At 35.2% G+C, this 17,970-nt stretch overlaps 1 protein-coding gene across 2 annotated transcripts in view; it reads right to left on the bottom strand.

The window, feature by feature from the left end:
• The window catches only part of LOC128990869 (mutS protein homolog 4-like), a 122,247-nt gene extending 111,852 nt beyond the window's left edge, over nt 1-10,395 (bottom strand). For both annotated transcript variants that reach the window (XM_054413536.1, XM_054413617.1), the window contains exon 1: nt 10,096-10,395. In XM_054413536.1, the coding sequence (XP_054269511.1) occupies nt 10,096-10,183 (88 nt within the window). In that variant the 5' untranslated portion in view covers nt 10,184-10,395. The remainder of the gene's footprint in view (nt 1-10,095) is intronic.
• Nucleotides 10,396-17,970: the final 7,575 nt, after the last annotated feature.

Below are 17,970 nucleotides of genomic sequence, written 5' to 3'. Positions count from 1 at the left end.
AAAGATCTCGATGCATAGGTGATTGGTTTCCACTTTCCATCCACAAATTGTTCAATCACCCCTCCTAGGCCAAATGACTAGGCATCAGCTGCAACTCTGGTTTTACAATTTTTGTTGTAAGACACCAGAACTGGATTTGAAGAAATTAGGGATTTAATTTTATCCCAAGCACTCTTTTGAACGTCAGACCAAACCCACTGATAACCTTTCTTAAGTAAAATTCGCAATGGAGCTGTAACTTCAGCCAAGTTAGGGATAAACTTCATCAAATAATTAACCATGCCAAGAAATTGCCGAGGTTCGTTAACATTATTTGGGGTTTGCATTTTCATAATGGCCTCCACTTTCTCAGGATAAGGCTTTATCAATCCATTTTCAATCAAATGTCCTAGAAATTTAACTCTGTTCACATTAATGTTACATTTATCCAGGGCCGGAACAAGGGGGGGGGCAGAGGGGGCGGTTGCCCCGGGCGGCAGGGTTGAGGGGCGGCAAATTTCTGGTTGCAGAAAATTTGTTTAATACAGTTTGTTTAAGTTTTTAATGAGCCAAACGTCATAAGGAACGTCAATTAAGTAATTTCAAAACTGCATAACGTAATAAACAAACAATAATTTTACAATAGCAATCAATATAAATTGCAACGGAGTAGAAAACACTGAGAGCCATAATAGCATGGTTAGCAGCACAGCAAACTTTGTTTACAATTTCAGCTGATCGCCATCCCACCCAGTCAAGACGCCATGCCGCCCTGCCTCACTGCCGTGCCGCCGCCTAGTGAGGCATACTGTATTTTGCATTCTGTTTAAGGTCGATTCACACATATCAGTTCAGTAACAGTTCCGTTACAGTCCAGTTACAGTTCAGTCTCAGTTGCATCCGCAATTTCTCAGTGAACTGTCCGTCAGTTGGTTACAGTCAGTCTTCCGTCTCTAATATTTGCAGTAATTTACAAAAAAAAATTAAATTGTAGACCTATATTCCATTAAATTTTCATCGTCCTCGTCCATCTTGTTGATTGTTACAAACAGTACTCAAAATATCAACACAATCATTTAAATAACTAAACACTATTTTCTAACGTAAAACACGTCCGTCAGGTGTCCGAATAATCCAAAAATATCGGCGAAAATAAATCTGAAATTGACTGACGGACGCTGGCAGAGCGAAGGACGGAACTGCAACGGATGAATGTAGATAGCGCAATAGAAAATCCATTAAAGAATATTTTTGTTAAATGTGACGTGCCTGAAGTGACTGGACTGCAACGTGTCATAACTGATGTGTGTGAATCGACCTTTACAGGTACGTAGCAATGTGATCAATTTCATGCAGTGGTAGGAAAAAAGTACTGTAGGCCTAGGGATTTATATTTGTTTTTGTTAGGCCTATTTAAACCAAAAGCTTCCTTGTAACTTAGTTCTTTTAAGTACCTACCCTAATTAATTGTAGTAACAAGTCCAGCCATACAATACCGCAATAAAAAAGAATTGTTAGGTAGGCCTACTGGCCCAATTTGATGGGTTATGGGAACAGGGGGATTTATGAGATAGTAAACGGTACCTATATCAGCAATCTGACAAATACTTTCTCCCATAAGCTTGTCAACAACCGTTTTCATTGGTAAGAACAGGGAGCAACTACCGTATGCTATTTTATAGGGAAAAATCACAAAACTTGCAAAAACCTTTGAACCGTAGGCCTACTTGTTACAGCAATGGGGGATTGCACCTTTTTTTATTATAAGGACCATCACACATTAATTTTAATCAAAATCAACTTTTTCCTAAAATCAGATTTTTTTATGGGGGTTTTATGAGAAAATAACATAAGTTACAATAACTTTTGAATCGTAATTTTTATGGAAATGGGATTTGAACCATTTTGTTCAAAATATAAAGGACTAAAGTTATAACATACTAAAGTTTTATTAAAATGGTTCAGGCCATTTTCAAGAAAATCTGATTTTTTTTGTTGTTTGATGGGAAAATCACCATTAAAAATCTAAATTTCAAAAACATGAAAAACGCCTGGAGATACCATGAATTAGTATCGGTACCTACTAAACCTGCATACCAAATTTCAACAAAATCAGACTACAGGTGTAGTCTGTAGCTCTGTACACATCCACACATACAGACACACATCACTTCAAAAACCACTTTTTTGGTTCAGGGAGACCCAAAACGGATATATCTACTCAAAACTCAAACTGGAAGATTTTGACAATACAATACTTTCTCCATACGGTATAGGTACTGTACTATGTATAGGGGAGAAAGTAAAAATTGGTTTTTCCAATTTATGAACATTAAAAACGTTTATCAGCCTTGCTACCTGAAAAACTATAACTGATCTATTTCTTAACCGATAAATAAAACTTTATTTCCGAATGCTTTCAGATGGGGCATATTATTTTCCCACCCAGCAGACTACAGGGGGGGAGAGGGGCGGCAAATTTTAGTTTGCCCCCATTCAAAAATTGTCTAGATCCGGCCCTGCATTTATCTTTATTAATTAAGTGTAACATTGTGTTCTCTCAATCTTTGTAATACATTTGCTAGTCGATGGTCATGTTCTTCCTGTGTTCTACCGACCACAAGTATATCATCTGCTTGGTTTACTACCCCATAGTCCATCCAAAACTTGGTATATCCTCTTCTGGTAAACCTCTGGGCCAGAATTAATACCGAATGGTAACCTCTTGAAAAAGAATCGCCCAAAAGGAGTTATAAAAGTCATAAGCTTATAACTTTCATGATGTAAAGGAACTTGAAGAAATCCATTTGTAGCGTCTAGTAATGAAAATATATGTCCGCCTTCTAAATTACTTAGACTTTCTTCTACAGTTGGTAGTTGCCACCTTTACCTTTCTCTCTGAATGCTTTTGTTGAGTTTGGTATAATCAACACATAGCCTCACTCTATCACCTGTCTTATGCGGTACAACAACAATTGGTGCACACCAGTCTGTTGGTTCTACCACTGGCTCAATTATTCCCTCAGAATGCAGTCGATCCAATTCTTCTTTGACTTTGCTCAATAATGGAGCGGACACTCTACGAGGGGCTGCCACAGCAAAGGGACGAGCATTTTGTGTTAGTGCAATTCTGTAGTTTCCCCCTTTCATTTTACCAATAGAACCAAAAACATCAGAAAACTGAGAAAATATTTCGTTAGAGAAAATCGAATCTATGTTGAACTGAATTAGGTTTAATTTCAACATTGCATTTCTACTTAAATGTGGAGTAGGTTGTTGCTCAATGACGTAAATATCTTCTACAATAGATTTATTTCTAAACACTAAAGTAGCAACGATCTTTCCAACCACTTTCAACCTAGTTTTCCCCGGACCAAATAATATTTTACTTGTTTCACTCGTTTCCAGTTTTAACTCCTTGCAAAGACCATATCCAATTATAGAAACATCTGCTCCAGTGTCTAACTTAAAATAAATATCATGCCCCTTAACATTAAGTTTTACTTTACAAGGATTTTGTCCTCCAACCTCTTCTATGGTCAATTCCCCTAAATAGGTTTTAGGTTTTTCTAATGGTTCATCACTTTTATTAATTTCTCTCACTTCAAATCCTTTGGTACAACATCTCACATAGTGTCCCTTTATTCCACATCTGAAACATGTAGGAGTGAAAATTTAAAAACGTACGTTTTCAGGAAAAGCACTTTTAAAATTTCTTGTTCCGTTTTTTGAAACTTTTTTTATTTTTTTAATTTCATTGACATTTGAAGTTTCATAAAATGTCCATGGTAACGCAATATCTTTGGTGATTTTTTATTAATAGAGCATCTTTGATGGAAAAACACGAAATTATGTCACGACCATCACGGACATCAAACTGAATATTAAAAATAGTTAATATTATTTTTGTAACTATGTTTTGCTATTAATTAATTTACTTTTATGACCATCATACAATAAACAGCTCACTAAGCTTTTGGTATATATGGTCTTTCTAGAAAAAAATAAATCAAACTCAAAAAGTTGAAAAAAGCCAATAAAATCTTTTTAAGTTTGTATAACTCCGAAAAAACTTACCTGAGACCCGAAAAATCGTTATGTTTTTATAGAGGTGTACTTCTTTTGTGTATAAAACATTGAAATATGATGATATTTTAATTTTTGAAATTTTTATGATAGAAATCATCAACGTGATGGTCAGGGACAAGCGGTACGGTCGTGAAATGTCTGAAAAAAATTAAATCTTTGTAAACAATCCTTCAACTATACTGTTATTTATAGTAAAAATATGTGTTTCAATTGAACTAAACTGTTCAATTTACAATGATATTTAAGTTATTGTCACGACCAAACACAGTATAATCCATAAGGCTGGATTGGTCGTGAAAAAACCCGCGATGGTCGTGAAATTTTGGTCGGGACATTACGTGTTATTTGGCTCTGTTCTGGCGGTAGCCCTGCACCTCATGTTCGAGGATACAAAGTGGACTTCTAGGTTAATGTAGCAATATAAATATCATATCAACAAAAATTAACCCAACGTCTACTTCATCAAATGACTATGTATGGTCATGGACACACCAAAATTACAAAAAACACAAAATTACCTTTATTAATCTTGTAACTACTTCTTTCAACACAAAACAACCGGCACAACAAACTTGACGTACACCCCGAACTAGTCTCTAAAACGAACTGACGCAATCGACGCCAGGCTTGCCACTGTCGTGCTCCAAAGTTGAAAATTTTTCCCAAATGGTCGTGACGCCAAATCGAGGGACAGACTTATTTTGTCATGGTAGTCAGTTTGCAATGACTCTAAAATTATAATATGCTCCTTTTTTGTAAGTTTAATAACTATTGATGACATAAAAATATGGCTTGATATATTTCGGCATAAATAATTAGTCTAAAAACAGCGTGAAAGTTGGAAAATGTACCCTAGGGACACGTCATGGTCGTGAATTTCGAGACTTTAAAAATACGAAAAAAATACCTAGAACCTATTTAAAACCAAATAAATGTGTGTAACATGTTGCCCCCGTCCCAAAAAATATTAAAATACATAATAATAAACTACAAATCCAGTATCTACGAAGTAAAAGGCCAGGGACATGAAAACGTACGTTTTTAAATTTTCACTCGTAGACTGATTGGCAGGACAATCATTGCTATTGTGATGCCCAACAAATCCACATTTGTTACATTTACCTTTCTTTGAAAAGCTTTGATCTTGACTTTTATTGCAAGAACTGTCCCTAAACCGATGTTTAGTGGATTGATTAATCCCCTTATTGACAAACTCAATTTCTGGCAATTCCCTCACTACTTTTTGTTGTTGTTTTAAACTCTCTGCTTGTATTGCTTTCAACATTTCTATACTTATAAGGTTAATTTTTCATCCAACTGTAAATTTTGAGAAAGTTTACTATCATTTACCCCAATTACTATCAAATCTCTATAGTTCATCTTTTAATTCCCCAAGTTTACATCGCTCTGCCAGTTTGTGTAAACTATTTATAAAAGAATCAACAGGTTCCCCCTCAGACTGACGTATTTTTAGAAATTTAGCTCTCTCATATACAATATTGATTTTGAAATCTAAGTAAGACACTCAAATCTACCCTTGACAGTGTCATAACTCTGTAATTCTTCATCTTTTAATCCGAAAGAGATTAGAAGGTCTTCTCCTTCATCTCCTAGACAGTATAAAAGCATATTAACTTGATTTTCCCCACTCTTACTGTCTAATCCTGAGGCTAATCTAAACCTTTCAAATTTTCTTATCCATCTAGGCCATTCAGAAAGTTCCCTGAAATTGAAAGGTTCAGGTGTGACAAGTTGGTATTGAACTGTACTACTCATTGCTTCAGCCATTCTTAGTTCTTTCTTCTCCTCAAAAGTTGATTTAACCTGACACCATGAAGTGAAAGGTAAAACTCACACCACAGTTAAACATAGATACTTTATTAGCCAAGATCCCAAAAGTAAGTCCTCAAGCTCAAAACAACAATACAATAAAAATAAACATCAAATATGCAACATATGATAACAATTATAAAAATACCAAACAGCACAATTTAGTGAAGGAGTTAATCAGCATTCACAATTGCCCGGACGGCATTTAAGTTACATAGGCTACTACAGCATAGAAGGGGAATTGTGATTAAAGCCTAATTCAAACTGTTCACAAATTCCCTAATTTCAATGGCATGTGACAAAAAATAAGCGTGCAAATAAAATTTTTCCGTGGTACTTTGAAATAGTTAGAAAATCAGGTAGATGTAAAAATAACAAAAAATGGTCAGAATATTTAAAATTAATGTACTTAATGGGTAAAATAGTATTCTTAAACAAGAGAAAATAATATAGAGTAGTTATTTGATACACTATAGCAAACATTTAAAAGAAATGACAAAATAATCTCACTTTAACAAACGAAAGAGCACAAATTTGTTTCATAAAATTATTGAAACCCTACTGTAATACCAATCAACCATTAGAAAAGAAAACGAAATTACATTGGTTGGATAGAATAATTATGCACTTTCCTTATAGGCTATACAAAATATTACTTGTATACTAAAAATGCTTTTTTTGATCTTGAAAATCTTTTAAAAAAACCTAGGCCTATTTAGAAATCAAATCATTAACTAACTGTCCTGTCCGCCTACATCTCAAAAACTGGAACACAACCTGGAAACTTGTAAGTAGCCTAATCTGTATTTTTTTATAGGCCTACCACAGTGTTTCTGGGGTTAGCAGCATAATTGGTTTGAAGAATAATCTTTAATGAGAACCAAAAATGTGTTTCTTTTACAGGCGGGGTAAAAGTGAACAGAGTTCACAATTGCCCCAAGATTAGGTTCACAACTACCCCCACATAGTAAAATATTAAGGGTAATTGTGAATTTGATAAAATAAAAAGAAAATTGCTTACAGGATGGATATGAGGATATATAATGCATTATACATTTGAAATTTTTTCATAATTACTGGTTTTCATGTCAATCTGACTTTTACTTTTTTCACAAAAAAAATATTTGCTAAGGTCTACACAACTTGTTTGTCAACGAAAAACGCAACTTTTTTTCAACATAAAAAAATAAATGTTAAGCGGCTCTTAACTTTCTAGAATTTTTATCCTGTGTAGGCCTACCTATAGAAAACAAACCAAATAAACATTGATTCTACTAAAATCAACAATACTCTAAGAAATTACAGCCCTAGTTCACAATTACCCACATTCACCCTACCGTATTTATTTATCTAGGCCTATTTATTTGTTGTAGGCCTAGCATACGTTTTACTGTTGTGCATTTCAAGTGTCCATAACAAGATCGATTACATGTAACTTAATTGTCTAAAGATGAATAAATGTCTTATGTCTTTTCTCCTTAGACCGAGCTAAGCTATGTTACTTAGGCTAATAGCTCAGTCAAATAAAACAAAAAATTGCCATTAGGGTGAAAAAATCCCGGAGAGTTGGAAGTTTGTTTAAATGTTCCTTTTGTTCATTGGATTGAATAAAATAAAAAGTCCTGATGGGTGGGGGTCGAGCTTTTTTTTTTATTTATTACATGCACGGCAAACACCATTTTACAAGAGAGTTGATTTGAGATTGATAAAAATTAAATGTGACTTAAGTGAAATAGTTTGACCAAGGGAAGGGCTCTGAATGTGTCTTTTTTTAGTTTTTCGCTTATAGGCCTATTGGAATCTGTAAGTCATATTGAAAAGTGTTAAATATAAAAGTTGTAGGCCTAGCTGACAAAATTCCCTACAAAAATGACTGTAGGCCTATGCATTTTTTTGTAGGACTTAACCGTTTAAAGCTAAAGGTTAAAGAAAATAACAGTATAATACAATCGTGTTTTATTAGCATTTCTATTCTTAAAGTTAATATTACTAAACATAATTTTAATGATTACAAACATGGGTCATATCGTTTAAACTATGAGATCCAGGGTTTCTTCAGTATCATCCACATTCAAGGAATCGTCGTCTACTAGAGGGCCTTTGGTTCACGCTCCCTCACAGTTCCACACATTGTTGAGAAGTAGATCCTCGCTTTACGGCACCCACAACGTGTTCCACAACCTTTTGTACAACTGCAAAAGATTATTGTGAGGATAGCGGCCGGAGTATAAGGATCTAGGGTAGTAAGGGGTTGTAGTTGTCCTTCGGTGCCCGTTGTCCAACCCCAATCAGTTAGTGGTAGTTTATCTCCCAGCCATTCTTGCACTTGCAAATATATTCTATACGAATGCTGCTGGGCAGAGCCTTCCGTTGGTGGCAGAGACGGGAGGTCTGCCTTCGGCCTAGTGGTGGATTTGATGAATGCGATGTATCGGTGTCTGCCCAGATATTTTGCTCGGGATTTGAACATCACTAGGATCATCCACTCGCCGGCTATCGAGACTTCCTTTTGGGCCGAAGTTGGTAAAATACGTTGGTGATGGTATCGAGACTATTTTCAAAATTAATGACTTGCCTTTTCTGTAAAAGGACGAGAAGGTATCACACCCAACCCGTGAATAAAGAATATACTTCTGGCAAATGCAAAGTTTCATTCAATTCATCGTCACATTTCTGTAATCCAACGTAGGAATAACATTAACTTTAGGTTACATTTTTTCTGGTTTGAAGAAGATAATTTCTTGTTCAAGTGAAGCTAATGCAATCAACAAGACCAGCAAATTTATATCCTCTAAAGGAGTAAGAGTAAGTAAGTAAGAACGATAGCAACATGACCACTGAATGCTGCTTTTTTCACTGCACAACGCAAAATTGTTGTATCAGCATCATCCTTAGAACGTCTGACTTCTATACCCTCAGAGATCATTTTCTGAGAAAGCATATTGATGAACCTCGTTTTATTTTTGTTATTACAAAGAACGTTTTCTTGCTGTACTGTCACTGTAATTTCTTCAGTGAAATCAATGTCGACTGATACGGTCTTGGTGGTGGCGGCTCCTGTTTGGCCTGTTTTGTTCTTTTGGCAGTATCTCAGGAACCATTAAACACAACAGTGCAGAATTCACCATAGTGTTTCTTTATGTACGTCATATATTGTTTGATTACAACTGAGAAAGTTAGGACTACGATCCACTTAACGCGATGTAACAAAAAGCCACCTTCAATAACATAAATTTAGAGCTTAAGGTCTGGAGTTAACTAATGAACATGGAAAAATCATATAAAGAAGACATATGTCTTTCTCATATATCTTTCATCAATTATCAATTCATCAAACAGAGCTATAAAGGGGAAAGGCGCAGCTCGTAGCACAGAAGGTCCTCTAGATCCTCGTCGTTTCTTTCAAATTGCAACTCGTTGAAATTGCACTACGTTATTAATTTTGCTAATGCTGCTCATTGAGGCCAATGATAAGACTTTGTCTTTTCGAGCCTGTTTCATCTTCCATGCAAATAAAACACCATTTTAATTTACTGTTATTTTCTTTAACCATTAGCTTTAAATGGTTAAGTCCTACAAAAAAATGCCTACAGTCATTTTTGTAGGGAATTTTGTCAGCTACAACTTTTGTATTTAACACTTTTCAATATTACTTACAGATTCCGATATATAAGCGCAACACTAAAAAAAGTTACATTCAGAGCCCTTCCCTTAGTCAAGCTCGACCCCCATCCATCAGGACTTTTTATTTTCTTCAATCTAATGAACAAAAGGAACATTTAAACAAACTTCCAACTCTCCGGGAATTATTTCACCCGATTAGCCTAATTTAACTGGGCTATAAGTAATACAATTCTTCCTGTGTTATGAAATTACCAAGGAAGGTTGGTGCTAATAAGAAAGGACAGAATAGAATAATGCCCTAAATAAGCCCTAATGTAACTTAACCACAAGTCCGGAATATAACAAACACCCTCCTGAGTCCTGTTCTGATGCAAGCTACAGAAAGCAAGGCGTATGCAAGTAGCCCTCCTCAAACCAACAAACCACTATACTACAGGGAAGGGGAAGGTTAGGTTTTCAGCAATCAACCAGTTTGTTAGCCTAAGTCACTTTGTAGACCAAAGTTAGTAAGTTACAGTTTCCATTGGCTGTAGGTAGAATATTTGTTTAGAAGAATATATGCTACGTACTTACTTAATGTTTGGAACATAGGTGCATTTTTTAATCTCTTAGGTCTACTTTTGTAGGTTTTCTTATTAAGTGTAGCTCGTATAACATTCATGATCTCGATCTTGCTTTAAGTTGTCACTTGGGAATTTAACCTTCTGTGGGTTTGATTCAACAATAAACTGAGTAGGACTAACAGTAACAGGCATTATTTGAAATCATCACTGCTTGAGGAGGATTAATCAATTTAATGTTGATTTTGGATTTTATTTTGGAACATCGATCAACCGTGCTAACATTGCTAACTTAGTTTAGATTGTTTGTAAATAATGCCGATGCTGGCGCCGCCGTTTGTATATTGTTTGTTAGTTGAAGTTAACATCAACAACAACAATCAACCAAGGACGAGAAAGGGAAATCGAAAATTGAACCTTCTTTATTTCTTTTAAACGTAGAATAAAGGGACTTTAGATTTTAGATGCATTGATTATAAAATGATTGCACAACGACAGACATTTTTATAAAACCATTATGTTAACAATGCAGAATACGAAACTTACATATAATCAATTGTGATTCAAAGTTATTTAACAATAACAGTAACAGTCAAATCAAATCTTCCTTCTACAGTAGTGGTAAATACGTCGTGTATGGTCGTGTCGACAAGGGAATAACTAGTTCCATTAACTGTAGTACAACAACACCATACTCCTTTTATGTTATAGTTTATAGTTAGGAGTATGTTTAATCTTTGGCTCAACATACTTCAATGCACGGCCACCTTTAACTCCAGGCCGCGGCCTGGTAGAATTGGCAACGTTGCAAGTGGTGTTGTCTAGCGCTAGACGTCCCATAAGATAGCATGGCAGACAGGGTGACACCAGCTCATTAATTTGCGTATCATTCATTTAAATTTAAATTTGTTAACATAAATTTATTAAAAGATTGAAAAAAAATATAGGATTAAAAACCAAAACATTATTTAAATTGAAAATCTATTTTTTTACATTAAATTGGAGTCAATATTTTCATAGCCCAGTAAACAAGCTTTTGTATTCTTAAATAATACACAAATTACCATTAGCTGCTTCCAAACAAAACAGCTGTTACAACACCACTTGCGACGTTGCCCCTTAGAAGGCCTGAAGTTAAAGCCCCCCACACACTACCAGACCAGACCTCCAGACCAGACCGTCTGGCTACAACCAGACCGTCTTGGACGGCTCTACACACTCCCAGACCAGACATTCCAATATTCGTCTTTGAGACACCGTGGTGAGAACTCCAACAAATGGATGAAGACGGTCGGCCGTCTGACAGACAGCGCTACACACTCACAGACCAGATAAAAATAGTGGTGGGGGAACCTCAGACCGTCTGTGGTCTGAGGGTTCAACCATCAGACACGCAGACAGTCTGGTCCGAGAAAATCGGTCTGCAGACAGCCCCACACACGATAAGACAAGTGCCAGACGCCAGACCAGACGGTCTGGTCTGGAGGTCTGGTCTTGTAGTGTGTGGGGGGCTTAAAGGAGGCCGTGCTTAAATGTCAGTTCTGTCCGGGTCCGGTGCCTCTAAGCTCTAGGGTCTGACTTACGGGAGGTATAAGCACACCTGTGTTTTTTCCTTCCACCCCTTCCACCATGGAATAATTAATTGTGATATTTTTAAGGAGACATTTTAGTGTAAATCCAATCAGGTACAACAGGCAAATGGAAATTCGCCTAGTCTGCAGGTTTGCTGCGGCGGGGGTATTTTATATAACCAACCAGTAAAGCAAAACACGTGAAATTAGCCCTAAAATAATAGGAACAACATTTCGTGGACACTAGCGACCAGTGTCACCGGACATAAACTAGACACGAAATTACGAAAAACGAGTTTCAAAATTTACAATGGGATTAGGAGTGTTGGTTAGTCTGTGGTGTTTAGCCAATTAGGCCTACGTCATAGCATAGATAAAACCATAGATAAAACCAAGAGATAAAACATACTCGGTTAGTCTATGATAAAACATACTCCCTTAGTAGATTGCTCATCCTAATGGAACAGCTGAAGACAATTTTATTGTTAGTTCTGTACGGTTTTATGTTAGAGGTCGTGTTTTGTTTACAATTTGTTTCCCGTTAATACAGTCATTTTGGTTAGTCTATGGTTAGTCTATGATAAAACATACTGTCATAGCAATTCGTCAAAATTATATAAAGCTTTAAAAACTCTTCAGCTTCATGGTTTTAAATATAAGCTAGCTTTTATAGAACCAGAAATTGTGACCACAAGAAGTAGTACGGTAGTGTAGTGTAGTGGTAGTACTGAGTTCTGCAGTCTGCTTCTGCTACACCTACACAAAAATCCCGTTCAATCCCGCATGATTTATTTTGTACAATACCTAGTATTATACTTGACGTATCATGTTTACAAAGATGTTTAAACATCACTAATATATTTTGCTACAGTATTTAATCAATTCGAGTTAGTTTTTCTCTAAAATTAAGTAGAAAAAAATAATAATAGTTGTCACAGCCGAAAATCCCGTTTTATCCCGCATCCCGTTTTAATCCACTGAGCTATAATTCTAACTGGAGGTAGCACTGAATGTCAACGATGCGTGTCGCCAGCCGCCATGTTTGCGTGAGGTGTGAGTTATAAAGAAGCCATGTTATTGGATGAAAAAACTCACTGCTATGCAAACCTAGTTATAGAAGCCATGTTATTGGATGAAAAAACCTGCTGCTATACCAACCTAACAAAATCAGCGACACGCTTTTGAGAGACTTCTGTCATGGCAGTGCTACCTCCAGTTATAATTAGCTCAGTGTTTTAATCCCGCGAATGGAAACACTGATCCCAATCCCTCCTGAGCTAGTCTCCTCACTAAGGGAAGGTCAAATCTCCCCTCCCTCGCTCCTCTCCTCACCACTCCCACTCCTACAGTCCTACATACACACACATACTCGGTTCGGTTTTTTCTTGAGTCCTAGCTGAAGCGAAGCTGCCTAGGTCAATCGGTCATCTACTTCATACAATCAGATTTAAGCAAATATTAGAAATGTCTCTTGCGAATTCATTGTACAATCTTCTACTGAGGAGAACCTCCACTTATACTATGACCATTGTAGCTGCAGCGTTTGTTTTTGAACGATCCTTTGATGCTGGTGTTGACTATGTATGGCGAGCAAATAACAAAGGGGTAAGTTAGGCCTACCTAGCACTTATTTTATAAAATCAAAATAAAAAATTATTATTATTTATTAATCATTGTTATAATGTAGGCTAGCACCTTGTCATTCACCAGTGTACCAATAATGTTAGGCCTAGGCTAAGTGATAATCTTTGGAGTGAAACCATATCTTTTTCAAGCCCCAAAAATCATTGATTTCTAGCGCCTTTCGCGATGTTCAAACTCGATTTTTAGGGTGAAATAGTTGTTTCCCCGGGTAGATTTCCGTATCTGTTGTCTAAAACAACTGGTTGAAAATATCGATCGATAGGTCTAGGCTATATGGATTATTCTTCATGGGTACAGTGTCTTAACTGGGATAGCCTAGGCCTACGCTAATATTGATTGAAACTATCGAATTGAAAATATCGATCAATAATCAATATTTTAAAATATGCTTAGGCCTATCTATTACAAAATAAAACTATCATAACCTAACCTAACCAACCAAACTTGCTGATGGTGAAAAATCGCATGAAGGTTTAACTTAGGCCTACTAATCGAATAGATAGGCCTGGTTTCAATTGATATTAGTGTAGCCCAGTTAAGAAACTGTAGCCTACCCTTTTTCATTCGTCGGTTCAATATATAACTTAAGTTCAGTATTACCATACACAATTTTCCCGTCATTTATAATACCCACATGACTTATTTTGTGTAAAAAGTATTGGTACTTTCCTGTTAAGGGGAACATTCATTAACTTATTATCGATGATTTCTTTTAGAAATATCGATATTTTTGTTTTCATTTCCATCTGTTTTAATATCTTCAAACACATTTAAATAACAGACAGAGAGACAAACAGACATATCAAAATGGATGTAAAACTGCCAATAAACCAACATTAAGCTATGACGTCAGCGTCAGATCAGCAGATCAAGAAGGCCGTGGCTTCAGAACTTCCTAACCTCAAATGCATGTTTCACTGAAAAATGTGGAAATCATATAATTTTGAGCAGTGTTTAAGTGTTTGTTTTACTAATGTAACTTACCATTTTTATATAACTGAGGTCCCTAAATAAAGTACAATAAACATTAATATCACTTGTTATTATTCCATTGTATCACTCTATGAACTTCCACTAACCTCAAAGTGCATTACTCGCAACAAAGATATGTAGGCCTAGGGGGGAATTGGGTATTAGGGGTAATTGGGTATGAACTTTTTTGAAATTTTAAAAAAAATACATGCCTTATATTAGAAAGAATTAAAAAATCTGTAGTGATAGCTAGTTAAGTTTTATAAACCTCAAATTTATTTTAGGTTGTTATCTTGAAATTGAAACGAGTAAAAAAATAATTTGTTCACCCCTTACGTTTTTCAATTTTTAAAGTGCCTACCAAACTTATAAGCATCTAGGCAGCCAGTGCAACTTCGAGGAACGAGGATCAGATCTGAAAACCCCCCACCACCGCTCCGTGCCGATGGCGTGACGTCAACCATTACCGCAACGATACGGATCATTGTCATGAGCCTTGGTGGTGTAGTGGATGGCGTGTCGGGCTGATAATTGAAAGGTGCCGGGTTCGAATCCCGTTGATAGCATTAACTTTTTGTCAACATTTTTTTCATATCAGCAAGTTTGGTTGGTTTGGTTAGGTTAAGTTTATGACAGTTTAATTTTATAATTTAAAAATTATAAAACTGAATTTGAGACATTTATAATTTTTTTTTTAGAACAGAACTATTTGGTTGCACTAACTTTTTGTCATCAATTTTTTTCATATCAGCAAGTTTGGTTGGTTTGGTTAGGTTATGACAGTTTAATTTTATCATTAAATTTATAAAATTTAATTTGAGACACTAATAATTTTATTTTTAGAACAGAACTATTTTTTCGATTAGTAAACCTTCATTCGAGTTTTTCATTATCAGCAAGTTTGGTTAGGTTATGACAGTTTAATTATTTTTAATTTAAATTTAACCTATAAACGATACGTTTTGACAGCGACAGTTTGATAGAGATAACAATTTTCCGCGAAGAGTTAGGCTATGCTGATGTGCCGGCATGATTCGGAACGGAAGCGTATGACATGGTGCGGTGGTGGGGGGTGATCTGATCCTCGTTCCTCGGAGTTGCACTGGCAGTCTAGACGCTAGTACCAAACTTGGCCCGAGTAACCTTGGAAACACTATACAAATTTCAGTTAAATATTTACTTTTATCTCATAAGAGCAAAGTATACATACTAATATTAATTTTCTGATGTTTAGGAATTTTAAAATTTACTTTTAAGTGTATTTTTTAGGGGTTGAAAATGTTGGCCTACCCAATTGCCCCATCATGGGAAAATGGGTACTATATTTTTTTGCCTTTTTTTAGTTAGAATATGGGTTGGTATGACTTCTGTGCATTGAATATTAAAGAAATTATGGCTTAGTACCCAATTCCCCCGTCACATCGGCTTAGAGGCAGAAGACCATAAGACAGTCAAAAACTATTTAACAAATTAGGTTTGGAATTAGTTTTGAAGCAAAAACCATATTTTTATGGACTTTGAACAAGTAGCCTACAGTAATTATAAAAAGGATTACCTAATTTATTTAAGTGTGTCTGGTGATTAACTATAACTTTTTTTTTAGAATAATCCAACTTGTTTTATGTTTAAGTACCTATGTCTAAGAAGCTACAATTTTACAACCCTAGGTTATAAGGATTTATTACAAAGAAATATCTTTGAAAAACTGTAAAGTTTTCAAAAAATAACTTTAACGCTCTATAAAATTGTCAAAAATAATGATAAGAGACTAAAACTTGTCTTAAAATGCTTATTTGTGTTTTCTTAATAACACCCATTTTCCCAGAATTTTTAATCCCCCCTTTGGGGTAATTGGGTATGAAAAATATATATTATATTTTTTTAATAGAACAAAACAACTTTCAGGTCTGAAAATAAGTGAAAAGATGTCTATTGGAAGCCTTTAAATGAAGGCATAAAAGTTGTAAAGTGATTTTAATTTGTTTTAGGCTACAAAGTACATTTTACAAAACCTAGTACCCAATTCGGTCACTGTTCTACCCTAAACATTCCTTTCAGCCTATATTAATATTAAATTTAATTAATTTGATTAATAAATGTACCTGAGGCACATACGAAAAAAAAATAATAATATAACACTGTTACTGTTATACCATAATTGAATCACGAAATATACTCCCGACGTACGAGAATGTTACAGTAAACAAAAACAACTTCAACTGGTAGAATCAGCAGAATGAGTATAAGAGTATTATTCAAATCTGGCTCGATTCATGTTGATTATTTTTATGGAGTATGTTATTTACGTATACACATGTCATAATAAAATGGCAAGCCCATTCGATGCTTATGATGGTTTCTGTATGAGGTAGAAGTTGAGCCTGCCATTTCCTAGACTACTGATTTTAAAGATAAAAAAAAATATATTTCAAATTTGGCTTGATAAATTTTGATTATTTTTATGGAGTATGTTATTAACATGTCTACACATGTTATAATAAAATGACAAGCCCATTCGATGCTTATGATGGTTTCTATATGAGGTAGAAGTTGAGCCTGCCATTTCCTAGACTACTGATTTTACAGATTTAAAAAAAATTTATTTCAAATATGGCTCGATAAATTTTGATTATTTTTATGGAGTATGTTATTTACACGTATACACATGTCATAATAAAATGGCAAGCCCATTCGATGCTTATGATGGTTTCTATATGTGGTAGAAGTAAGGCCTGCTCCTTACTGAGCTACCGATTTTTCAGATAAAAAAATTATATTTCAAATTTGGCTCGATAAATTTTGATTATTTTTATGGAGTATGTTATTTACACGTATAGGCCTACACATGTCATAATAAAATGGCAAGCCCATTCGATGCTTATGATGGTTTCTATATGTGGTAGAAGTTAGGCCTGCACCTCACTGTGCTACCGATTTTTCAGATAAAAAAATTATATTTCAAATTTGGCTCGATAAATTTTGATTATTTTTATAGAGTATGTTATTTACACGTATACACATGTCATAATAAAATGGCAAGCCCATTCGATGCTTATGATGGTTTCTATATGAGGTAGAAGTTGAGCCTACCATTTCCTAGACTACTGATTTTACAGATAAAAAAAAAATTATATTTCAAATATGGCTCGATAATTTTTGAATTTTTATGGAGTATGTTGTTAACACGTATACACATGTCATAATAAAATGGCAAGCCCATTCGATGCTTATGATGGTTTCTGTATGAGGTAGAAGTTAGGCCTGCACCTTACTGTGCTACCGATTTTTTCAGATAAAAAAAACTATATTTAAAATTTGGCTCGATAAATTTTGGTTATTTTTATGGAGTATGTTATTTACACGTATACACATAATACGCTAAGCTGATTTTTGTAAACAGAACTCCTCCCTCATTTTTGGACCGATTTTGATGATTAAAGGGCCTAAAAGAAGGCCCTTATCTGTAGTTTTGCAAAGTGTTTTTATTTTTTTGAAATATTTATGATGGATCTTTATGATGGTTTCTGTATGAGGTAGGAGTTGTGCCTGCCCTATCGTAGGCTACTGATTTTACAGATACCTGAGAAATAAATTGCATTCCCATACCATGGTTATGATGGTTTCTATAACTGGTCTAAGTTAGGCCTGTTCATTCCTACTTTCCTACTTCCTAGGCTACTGACTTGCCGATTCAGTTCAAA

Source organism: Macrosteles quadrilineatus, unplaced genomic scaffold (assembly GCF_028750875.1).
Source record: "Macrosteles quadrilineatus isolate MER2022 unplaced genomic scaffold, UCM_ALF_1.0 Scaffold_1__1_contigs__length_201487025, whole genome shotgun sequence".
In the NCBI taxonomy this organism is placed as follows: domain Eukaryota; kingdom Metazoa; phylum Arthropoda; class Insecta; order Hemiptera; family Cicadellidae; genus Macrosteles; species Macrosteles quadrilineatus.
The sequence above is the reverse complement of the archived record's forward strand: the minus strand, read 5'-3'. Positions and strand labels throughout refer to the sequence as shown.